Below are 12,403 nucleotides of genomic sequence, written 5' to 3' on the forward strand. Positions count from 1 at the left end.
CCCCGCGCATGCGCACTTCACCAGAAGACACACACACACACACACGGACACTGGACGCACACAAGGGTTTTATTAAAGAGGATATATATATATACATATATATATATATATATATATAATATATATATATATATATATATATATATATATATATATATATATATAAAAAATAAATGATTTAGATATGAATATAAGTGACAAGCTGGTTAAGTTTGCAGATGATACCAAGATAGGTGGATTAGCAGATAATTTGGAATCCGTGATATCATTACAGAAAGACTTGAATAGCATACAGAATTGGGCAGATTTGTGGCAGATGAAATTTAATGTCAGTAAATGTAAAGTGTTACACATAGGAAGTAAAAATGTTAGGTTTGAATACACAATGGGCGGTCGGAAAATCGAGAGTACCTTATGAGAAGGATTTAGGAGTCATAGTGGACTCTAAGCTATAGACGTCTCGACAGTGTTCAGTAGCCATTAAGAAGGCTAACAGAATGTTAGGATATATAACACGATGTGTGGAGTACAAGTCCAAGGGGGTTATGCTTAACCTTTATAATGCACTGGTGAGGCCTCATCTTGAGAACTGTGTGCAGTTTTGGTCTCCAGGCTACAAAAAGAACATAGCAGCGCTAGAAAAGGTCCAGAGAAGAGCAACTAGGCTGATTCCAGGGCTACAGGGGTTGAATTATGAGGAAAGATTAAAAGAGCTGAGCCTTTACAGTTGAAGCAAAAGAAGATTAAGAGGTGACATGATTGAAGTGTTTAAAATCCTGAAGGGAATTAGTACAGTGGATCTAGAACACGGGGTCACAGTTGGAAACTTGTTAAGAGTAAATTTCGCACAAACATTAGGAAGTTTTTCTTTACACAAAGAACGATAGACACTTGGAATAAGCTACCAAGTAGTGTGATAGACAGTAAGACGTTAGGGACTTTCAAAACTCGACTTGATGTTTTCTTGGAAGAAATAAGTGGATAGGACTGGCGAGCTTTGTTGAGTGTTCTAATGTTCTAATGATGCCTTTGGTGTTTTCTTTTTTAACACGTGTAGAACATGCACAAAGCCCTATCTAACGCGGCAAAATCTTGCTGGTGTCCTGTTTGTAAAGTTAAGGAAATGCAAAAATTGCATGTTTGAAAGTGTGACTATCTCCACATCCTACTTGATCCAGTGTGTGAAATTATGTCATATAATAATACTTAGAATAGCATTGAATACTAATAATAAAGTAATCTTAGGGTTTCAATTTAATTGCCTTCTTCTTTGAAAGAATGAATTTTCTTCTGTTAATCAAACTACAATATATGTCTAGTAAATTTCATTGGAGAAGAGAGAGCCACCACACCACCTTTTTGAAGACCAAAAAATGCTTTTTCAGTTTCATCTCTTTTAGCATAATGGTTTTTGCGGTGCTTATCCAATTTTTAAAATAAGTATTTCTTTACCACCAAAATAATGAAGCCTTTTTTCCCTTTCAATAGTATTGGTGACTGGCAAACTGTAGTGTTTGTGTTCTTAAAAAAAATAAAAAAATATATCAAAAAAAGGTAATGATGTCGTAGGTGAAAAGACTACTGCCGTTTTATATTCAATATGTGTGCTTTGTGGCTGAAAACAGTAAAGCATGATTAACATTTTAAAGACTTCAGCTTTCTTTTGGGCAATTTTGTTGCTGGTCAGGCTGGATTTACTCATCATGTTAAAGAGGCAAACGCTGCAGGCACAAAGTATAGCTTGCTTACAGTTTGTTAACCTTCACTTTAATGATGCATTTGAAGTTGTAAACACTGTAGCAGCTTTCTTAATATTCTCCTCACTTAATACAGAATGTTGTTTTTGCCCAGGATTTCTGTCGTTCTCCTTTCTTCCCAAATATACAACTGCATTGGCCCTCTCAGTTGTCGACCCACTGAAATTTTGTCACATTTTTTTTTCATCTTGCCTTGAAGCTGTTTAAAGTCACAAGCCTCATGTGTTGTTCTTAAAAATGTGGTTCTTGTGTTGTTTGTTGCTGTCAGGCAGATGTCTTTCTATATATCTAGATTTTTTGTTTGAAGGCAAATGCTGTCATTAAATTGTAAAAGAATGGTCTTCGCCACTTCTACGATCTGCTCTTTTTATAATTTTTAATTGTTAGTTTGTATCTGCATTGGTAAAATGGATATATATTTCTCTACTGATGTAAAGGTTGTGTTTTAAGTAATCACTAGCGTTTTAAATATGAGTATTCAAACCCTAATTTCTGTATAGTCTGAAAACCTTAGGCCAGGCATACTAGACCTTTGTAAATCTTTATAGTGCACAAAATATATTTTATATTTATGCTGCATGCTTATTGTAATTTTTTAAAACTGTACGCTAAATTATGCATGTAGTATTCTGTGTAGCCGTAATAGAATACATAATACAGAAAAACTGTATGCATAGTTTATTGTTGAAAGTTTGAAATGTCTGCACTATTATTTTTTTTAATTCTGCATTTTATAATCTTGTGAACCATACTGTAATGCTTAAATGTTTATCGCAGAAACTCTGTATTGTTAGTCTTGTAAACAACTTTGAAAAGACATGACTGGGAAAAATAAACTTTTTTTGTGTGTGTGTGTTTATCTCAATTGTTGGCCTGTTGCTACTGTATGGTTACAATGACCTCTTTTCATATTGCAAGTTCTTAGTTCCTCTTGAAGTTTTACAGTATGAAGCAGATAAGCAAATAATCTTCCTTTTTTGTTCTTATATAAGTGGGTGACGTAGTATGAGTGTTCTTAATCCTGTTCATTTGATCAATATTTATTTTAAATCATGTGATTTATAAAACACACGTAAACAATATGCTTTATCTGCTATATTGAAGTAATTATCAAATAACTGTCCATAATTGTGCATGTTTTTAGTCAGATGTGGATCACATTAATGGATGCTCTCAAAGCACTAATTAACCTTTTATGTGTTATGTGGTGACCTGAGGCATTTTGCAGCAAAAATGGACACGGCTGTGGGTTTTTTTTTTGGTTGCCTTTTGTAAATGCCTCAACCGCTTTTGCAGGAGAGAACTATGCACACGGTGTGCTTTTCTTTCTTGTACTTATCTCTAGTCTGTCACTTGTGCAAGATGTTGTTCCTCCCACTCCATTTGCCTTGACAAACATAAAAGCTAATACACAGGTTCTTTTCAAAATCGGAGAGTCAGCTGCATTACAGAATGTGACACTCCACATGTGCAAAGCCCAAAAGCCGCCTTCTACTTAAGACTTTCTTTGTAGTGCTCAGTTAATGCATCCTGTAAATAGTACGGATGACATTACAGTCTTTGGACCAAGTTGTCATTTACGCACTTTAGTGAGGGGATGAATGTTGTGGCTGCTGTAGACTGAAGAAATGGGTCAGTTATTACAATATTATTTTATTGTGGTAAGAGAGTAAAAAGAAAATGTACAGTCTTAATATATCAGGGTCTGAACTTGAGAATTATTTAGGTGTCTCAAAATGACCTAGTTCAGATAATCTCAGTATAGGCACCCTTTTACTCTTAATTTCTTTTTTTGGTGTTTTGTGTGTGTTTTTTTTTTTGGTCTGCCATTTAAAAGATTACTCCATTGAAGTAGTTGAAGTAATCACATTCATGCTTGCTTATTAACCGATTAACTAGAGCCAGTTTCAGAGCCCTTCAAAACATGGAAATCATTCTCCCCAGTCTTCATAAAAGTAACTGCTGATTTTGTTATGGGCTTTTTAATAACCGTCACTGAGCTTTCTGTAACACTGTTCTTTGTAAGCTAATGTCCTATCTGTAGTGACTTGTGATTAATTGAGGTTGATTTTTCACTTTACAGTAGGTAAGTGGTATTTCTTATATATTCAAATGAGTTTTGTCATGTTTGCCTTGTTATACTTTTTTTGCCTTATGTGACTGCAGCAGAAGTTCTCCACAATGTTGTTTCCTCTAGGCAAGTTCAAGTCTTGATCTTCTGTTGCATAGATAGATAGATAGATAGATAGATACTTTATTAATCCCAAGGGGAAATTCACATAATCCTGCAGCAGTATACTGATACAAAAAACAATATTAAATTAAATAGTAATAAAAATGCATGTAAAAGCAGACAATAACTTTGAGTAATGTTAGCATTTACTCCCCCGGGTGGAATTGAAGAGTCGCATAGTGTAGGGGAGGAATGATCTCCGCAATCTGTCAGTGGAGCAAGACAGTGACAAAAGTCTGTCACTGAAGCTACTCCTCTGCCTGGAAATGACACTGTTCAGTGGATGCAGTGGATTCTTCATGATTGACAGGAGTTTGCTTAATGCCCGTCGCTGTGCCACAGATGTTAAACTGTCCAACTTTACTCCTAAAATAGAGCGTGCCTTCTTAACAAGTTTGTCCAAGCGTGAGGCGTCTTTCATCTTTATGCTGCCTCCCCAGCACACCACCGCGTAGAAGAGGGCACTCGCCACAACTGTCTGGTAGAACATCTGCAGCATCTTATTGCAGATGTTGAAGGACGCCAACCTTCTAAGAAAGTATAGTCGGCTCTGACCTTTCTTACACAGAGCATCAGTATTGGCAGTCCAGTCCAATTTGTCATCCAGCTGCACTCCCAGATATTTATAGGTCTGCACCCTCTGTACACAGTCACCTCTGATGATCACAGGGTCCATGAGGGGCCTGGGCCTCCTAAAATCCACTACCAGCTCTTTGGTCTTGCTGGTGTTCATGTGTAAGTGGTTTGAGTCGCACCAAAGTCTTTGATTAGCTTCCTGTACTCCTCCTCCTGCACACTCCTGATGCAGCCCACAATAGCAGTGTCATCAGCGAACTTTTGCACGTGGCAGGACTCTGAGTCACATTGGAAGTCTGATGTATATAGATTGAACAGGACCAGAGAAAGTACAGTCCTCTGCGGTGCTCCTGTGTTGCTGACCACAATGTAAGACCTGCAGATCCCAAGACGCACATATTGAGGTCTGTCTGTAAGATAGTCCATGATCCATGCCATCAGGTGTGAGTCTACTCCCATCTTAGTCAGCTTGTCTCTAAGGAGCAGAGGTTGGATGGTGTTGAAGGCGCTAGAGAAGATATTTCTGACTTTTTGTATACTTTGACTGGCACTGTCTCCTAGAGTATTCGTGATTGACTCTAATAGAAGGCATTGGCTATTTAAAAATATATAATGGTTGAATAGTATTATATAACCTAAATGTTTAATAATATCTGAATGCAATTTGTGAGTGCCCCTAGGTAAATGTGACACCTTTCTACTTTGAAGAAGCCTCTAAACTAATACATTTTTTTTTTGTGTTTTATGTCTTTAGGGCACTATTTACATATGAGGGAAACACCAATGATATTAGATTGGCTGGAAAGGGAGGTAAGCTTTGTTTTGCTATAATCCTCTTCTGTTTTATATTCACACATTCTGCTTATCAAATGTCAGAATTGTATTTGGAAAGGTACTTTGATACAAGTTTTTTTTTTTCCTACTATTATTAAATTTTTTGTGGTAGCATTAGTAGATCAGTATAAATAACTACAACCATGAAGTGTAACATTTATATTTCAGAAATACAAGAAAATATTTTAATTGAAAAGTCCTATTGGCAAATTATTCTTTAAAAAAAATACTGTATATACCAGTACTCACAAATAAGTTGAGAATTTTAGGATCAAAAATAGAACCAAAAAATTTTGATTGGCTTATACGTGGCCCAAAGCTCAATTTTTGTTTTAACGTTATTTACTTACCTCGTATGAAAAGGGCCTGAAATCTTTATAAAGAAGGTAATGACAAGTGCTAGTGTACACATAGAATTATATCTGAAGCGTGATCTCTCAGTGCAACTAATTTCCCAATACTTACATAATAGAAGAGTTGTCATTCATTATGTACCCAGCTGCACAAGACATGCTCAGGGTGAGAATTAGCATCACTAAATATGTACTAATAATGGTATTTTTTGAAATGAGCAGTATGGGCTTTACAGGGTAATGGAGTTAGTGCAACAATGGCAGTTTTGCCAACTTTGTGCCACAAATAAAGCTTTTGATTTAGAAAGTCTAGTCCCTGAGACACACAGGATGCCATATCATATACTTCTGATCTACAGTCGGCAAGAATTATGACAAGTTTTCTGTTTGTTACATATGATTGACACCAGCTTAAAGCACTACTAGAGTATTAAATCTAAGAATACAAGAACTTATGAATTATTCACATTAGCATTAGGCTTTAAGTCATTTACTATTTTGTCCAAAGCAATTTATGTGCTATAATTAGGTGTGGTATTTTTTATTCAAGTAATTATTTATCTATCACTAACACTTTCAATTTAGTTTTGGGAGAAAACAAAAAAAAAAATTGAATTTTTTTTTTTACATAGGTTAGCAGGTTCACAAAGTGGACATCTATTAAAAGCACACTTAAATTTGTAAATTGATTAAAAAAATAAAACAAAAAAAGAGCTCTTAGGTTGCTAGGAGAGACCGCAACTACACTACGTCCTTATACACTAGCAGACAATAGGATTTTTAATGGCAAGAATATGAGTAGACTAGTGACTGGCAGCCCGATCGAATCGGCTACATATTCTACGGGTGTAAAATCCATTCTTTTTCTGCAAAGAATTATTTGTTTTTTTAAGTCCTTGAAATGATTTTGTTATCATGGCACTGATTTGTGCTTAAAATAGACCTTTTCGGCCGATATAATAAAGCGATTCCTGTGTAAACGGGGCTGTGAGACGTGAACTCAGCTTTTCAGCACAGCTCATTTGATTTTTCCAGCAACCAAATTTTCAAAACAAACCGTATTTTACGACTCTAGACAGAGTCAGAATAATAATTATGTCGGCGTGGCGGATCATGTCCTGCCAGTCCCCAACAGGTGCATGGTTGATTAACGTCCACCACAATGTTGACATTTGTTTCAACAACCGTTTCTATAGAATCCCAATCCATATACATTGGATTATCGAAAGGTTCAGTGTCCTTGTCAGTCATGTGACTTCGTTTCCTACGCATCCTTTCCGCGGCCGCTGCTGTTCTGGCTGCTTTGTGATCGTCACTCATTTTGGGTCTGAGATCAGCTTAAAGTTAAACAATGACTGTTGTTAATACCCAGCTGTCATTACTCAGTTTGCCAATAGATGTCAGGAGGACGGATGCCAAAACCGAACTGCCCAAAGATAGATTTCGATGTACCAAGCAAATGGTGATACGCTCTAAATTACAGTTTTGGAGCTGTCGAAGGGTTTAAGTCAGTCGACGATATTAGTCCTGGAAAGTACGCCCCAACAAACCAACGTTCCAAAAACCAGCTGAACTTACTGTTATCTGCTCGAACCAACACCGACTTACTATACTCGGCCGTCCAGTGGCGTCACTGTAGCATTCGAACATTCTTAGCCAATCATGCAATACTGCGTCCGCGTTTGCCACGTTATGTTTTAACTACAGAGGCAGAGTCCCATTCCATGGTTCTAACTTGTATTGACGCGCGAACACCATACATACGGATAGTATCAAATTATATATAAGAATAATCCTATTTTCTTGCTTAAGAAATGACATGCAGCTTTCATAAAACATATCTCTGAAGTTAACCAGGGTACGGAATGACCAAAACAAACTGTACTTGTCTTCAGAGGAGCAAAAACACTTAAGGTGTTTCTAAGTAAATTTACTGAAATGTTACATTAGCTGCTATACAGAGGATCTGGCATTTTGAAAGGTACTTTGTCTCCTAAGCAACTCTGTTAATGAACAAACTAATAGCATTCAAATTTCTGTATTTAACTATATGAGCAGAATGGAGGAGGCAAAGAAGTGGTAACAGCAAATAAAATAGCATAATGGTCTGAGGTGGTTGGATCCAGACCAGTTAAATAAAGCAGAAAAAAACACGACGTTTGGAGTGAGTTGCAAAATGAACATGTATTAGATCAAAAAACTAATCTTGTATTGTCCAGAAAATAGCACAGTGAGACCACCGCCACCATATCCTCCTAAGTGAGGGTTATCAGTGTAAGTCTACCCAGATGGATTTGTATTTCATAATAAAAAATAATTTGGCTTCTGACAAATTTTGGTTAAGCATCCAAAATCAATATTCTGATTGGTGGTTGGGTTACGATCAGCTGACCTTTGTTCTTAAGAGAACATATATTGATTTAAAGCTGAAATTGTAACATTAGAACCATTGCAGAAGAATTGTAATGCACAATGCATAGGAGTGTCAAGCCTTTGCGTACCTGAAATGTACAAAATAAAATTTTAAGATTTGTAAAAAGTATCTAAAATTCATGTACTGTATTCAGATTGGAGTGGTTTTGTTTTTCATTTTTTTAATTTATCCTCCAAGGGCCCTTTGATTCAAAAGACATACTCCAATTTGGGGAGCTAAGTATAAAGCCAAGGGTATGTAGGAAAGGAGCAGAACTGGGCCTAGAAATGAGTGCTGTTTTGATTTGTGAGCGATATTTAAGCATTTTTTCAATAGGCAAATGAAAATCATTTTTTTGCTTTTTCTAATGGACCCTTTAATATGATAGAAACAAAGAGTGACTTAATTTATAGAAAGATCTCAGTTGGTGCTTTCTTTTTCTGATTAACTTTTAAACACGTCCTAGAAGAAACTGAGGCTAATGAGACAGACAGGCGTGGATATATGCTAGAGGTATATGGTATTTTGTATGGTGTAAGCCAGGAACCAACACAATTTTACCATAGTTAGGAAACTTACTATAACCAGTGTTTTTTGTGACAGATAAGACTGAAATTTATGGATAAACATGGAAATATCTTTTAATGGGCAAAAAGAATGAGCAAATGTTGAATTTTGAGGAACTCTTACAGTTGACATGGCAAGTCAATCACTTCTGAGCCATGTGTTTAATCCATAATTAAAATAAAGTATCAATGGTCTTGTTTTATGTTTATTTACCTAACTATAATATCTTACTAGAAGTTAAAACTCTTAATATTATGTAAAGTTATTTTATGGGTTACAAAGAGATATAGCTGTGCTGATTGCTTAAGTCAGTTGGATATACTACAGGGAGTGCAGAATTATTAGGCAAGTTGTATTTTTGAGGATTAATTTTAATATGGAACAAACACAATGATATCAGTCAATCCAAAATGTTAATAAACCTGAAACCTGAATGTTTCACAACGGAAATGTGAGTGTGAACATCATCGGGGGAATACATATGTGCGCACAATTATTAGGCAACTATTAGTGTGCAGATTTATTATGCAACTAAAGGAAAAATGAAAATTTTCCCATCTCACTTGTTTATTTTCATCTGTTATAGTGAGAATAATAAACAAACACCTCAAAATTTACAAATAAACATCTCTGACATTTCAAAAAAAATAAATCAATCAATTAATGACCAATATAACCACCCTTCTTTCCAATAACAGTCATAAGCCTTTCCATTCATGGAGTCTGCCAGTTTCTTGATCTGTTGACGATCAGCTTTTTGTGGAGCAGTGACTACAGCCTCCCAGACACTCTTCAGAGAGGTGTATTGTTTTTCTCCCCCGTAAATCTAGCGTTTAAGAAGTGCCCACAAGTTCTCGATAGGGTTTAGGTCAGATGAGGAAGGGGCCATGTCATTATTCCTTCATCTTTAAGGCCTTTACTGGCTGGCCATGCAGTGGAGAACTTCGATGCAAGTGATGGAGCATTGGCCTGCATAAAAATCATGGTCTTTTTCCTGTATCACTGTTTGAAGAAAGTGTCTTCGAAAAACTGGCAGTAGGTTTGGGAGTTGATTTTGAGTTCATCTTCAATGCAAAAAGGTCCAACTAGCTCATCTTTAAAAATACCAGCTCATACCAGTACCCCACCTCCACGTTGGAGTGGAGCTCTGTGCCCATTACTGATCCACAGGTCCATCCATCTGGTCCATCAAGAGTCACTCTCATCTCATCGGTCCATAAAACTTTTGAAAAAAATCTGTCTTCAGATATTTCTTGGCCCAGTTTTGACGTTTCAACTTATGTTTCTTGTTCAGTGGTGGTTGGGTTTCAGCCCTCCTTACCTTGGCCATGTCTTTGAGCACTGAACACCTTGTACTTCTGGGCACTCCAGGTAGGTTGCAACTCTGGAATATGAAAGTACTGGAGGATAATGGGTTCCTGGTAGCTTCACGTTTGATTCTTCTCAAATCTTTGGCAGCTAATTTGCGTCTTTTGTTCTCAACACGTTTCTTGCGACCCTGTTGACTATTTGCAACAAAATGTTTGATGGTTCTGTGATCACACACCAATATCTTAGCAATTCCAAAAGTGCTGCATCCCTCTGAAAGACTTTTTACAATTTTTGACTTTTCAGAGTCAGTTAAATCTCTTTTTTGGCCCATTTTGCCTGAGGAAAACTAGGTGCCTAATAATTCTGCACACCTTGATATAGGGTGTTGATCTCCTTAGGCCACACCCTCCCTCATTACACAAATACACATCACCTGACGTGCTTAAATCCAATAAGCATTCAAGTTAATACAGCTTGGAGTTGGAATATACGCATTAAAAATGATGATATGGTCAAAATACTCACTTGCCTAATAATTGCACACACAGTGTACTTACATTATTTACATTTATTCCAGGCTTGTGTGTGTTTTAATATATAAAGAATATCTGTAATTTGTTATTAAAGGTGTGCTTTACAGTATATTATGTTGCATTTTAATTTGATTTATTGAACAATTGAGCAAATAACATCTAGGAAAATGCTAAAATTTAATTACTTACTATTTACTTTTGGCTTATGTTATCCTTTAATTTTTTGGTTTGAACAAGTACCATTATTACATTTAGTTTTCAGAAAGATTAAGACTTGATTTTTTTTTTATTGTTTTTTTCACATTGTATGCTTCTGTTTAGTGCTTGTTTTTGTAATTTTAGTTTACATTATTTTTAGATGAGGGCTTGGAAGAAATGGTTGACGAGCTGAACAGTGGAAAGGTGATGTATGCCTTCTGCCGGGTTCAGGACCCGAACTCTGGCTTGCCCAAATATGTTCTGATTAACTGGGTAGGTACATTCTTGGCATGTGTAGTTTTTAGTTGCTTTTAACTGAAATAAATACTGACTGAGACAATAATGATTTGAAAAAAAAATGTCATTCTGGTTATTCAGGGATTGATTTTTGCTTGTATGCTGTTCTATTAATATAATTTAAAGTGAAATTATTTTTCCATGTTTGTTTATTACAGTTGGTGGTAAATTGGTCTCTTTGGTCTTGCCAGAGACCTTTTGGTCCCCCATATATATAGCAAAATACCCGCGCTTCGCAGCAGAGAAGTAGTGTGTTAAAGAAGTTATGAAAAAGAAAAGGGAACATTTTAAAAATAACGTAACATGATTGTCAATATACAGTAATTGTTTTGTGAGTGTTATGAGTGTTGCTGTCATCAAGGATTTGATTATCATTATTTTTTTCAATCAGGTTCGTATTTGTAGGATGTGTTGTGTTCAAGTTACATTCTGTGTTTGTCAATCGTTGTAAAGATAACCGGTTTAATTCATCGATTTGTTTCTTACTGCATCAACAAACAGCTCGTCTTCCTCTTTATCTGAAACGTGACACACTGCATGCACAGGTTTTTTTTTTTTACACTGTCTTCCTTTAGTGGGGCATTGACTTTTTTCACTGTGTGCTTTGTTTCCGCAGTAGCTGCACTTATGAATATGCTTCCTCTGCATAAGCACAGTCCTTCACCCGTGAATATTTAGCGGCAGTGTTTCTATTGGATTGCCACTGATGGACGGCCTTATATGGGCAGGCACTAAATTACGTGGGAGGCGTAACTCGAGTAGAAGTCTATTATAGTATATGGATGAAAAAATAGGTTCCAGTTATGACCATTACGCGTAGAATTTTGAAATGAAACCTGTCCAATTTTTGTAAGTAATCTGTAAGGAATGAGCCTGCCAAATTTCAGCCTTCTACCTACACGGGAAGTTGGAGAATTAGTGGTCAGTGAGTGAGTCAGTCAGTGAGAGTTTTGCCTTTTATTAGTATAGATACGCTGTCCATTTGTCTGTCCAGGATTTTAAATCGCCTGTAGCTCACAAACTATTCGACCTATTGACATGAAATTTGGTACACATAATACTACATGACGTCTGCTTTCAGGGTGATGATTGACCTCCAAGGTTATTCCTCTTTTTATTTGTATTTTATTGTAGAACTAGCAAAATACCCGCGCTTCGCAGCGGAGAAGTAGTGTGTTAAAGAAGCAATGAAAAAGAAAAGGAAACATTTTGAAAATAACGTAACATGATTGTCAATGTAATTGTTTTGTCACTGTTGTGAGTGATGAGTGGTGTTGTCATATATATATATATTTACACACACACACATAAACATATATATATACATATCT

The 12,403-nt window shown here is 36.2% G+C and overlaps 1 protein-coding gene across 3 annotated transcripts in view; it reads left to right on the forward strand.

The window, feature by feature from the left end:
* Positions 1–12,403, forward strand: part of LOC120538927 (drebrin-like protein B) — a 74,505-nt gene that overhangs the window by 22,815 nt on the left and 39,287 nt on the right. For all 3 annotated transcript variants that reach the window (XM_039768549.1, XM_039768546.1, XM_039768548.1), the window contains exons 2-3: positions 5,321–5,376; positions 10,936–11,048. In XM_039768549.1, coding sequence (XP_039624483.1) covers positions 5,321–5,376; positions 10,936–11,048 — 169 coding nt within the window. The remainder of the gene's footprint in view (positions 1–5,320; positions 5,377–10,935; positions 11,049–12,403) is intronic.

Source organism: Polypterus senegalus, chromosome 11 (assembly GCF_016835505.1).
Source record: "Polypterus senegalus isolate Bchr_013 chromosome 11, ASM1683550v1, whole genome shotgun sequence".
Lineage (NCBI taxonomy): Eukaryota > Metazoa > Chordata > Cladistia > Polypteriformes > Polypteridae > Polypterus > Polypterus senegalus.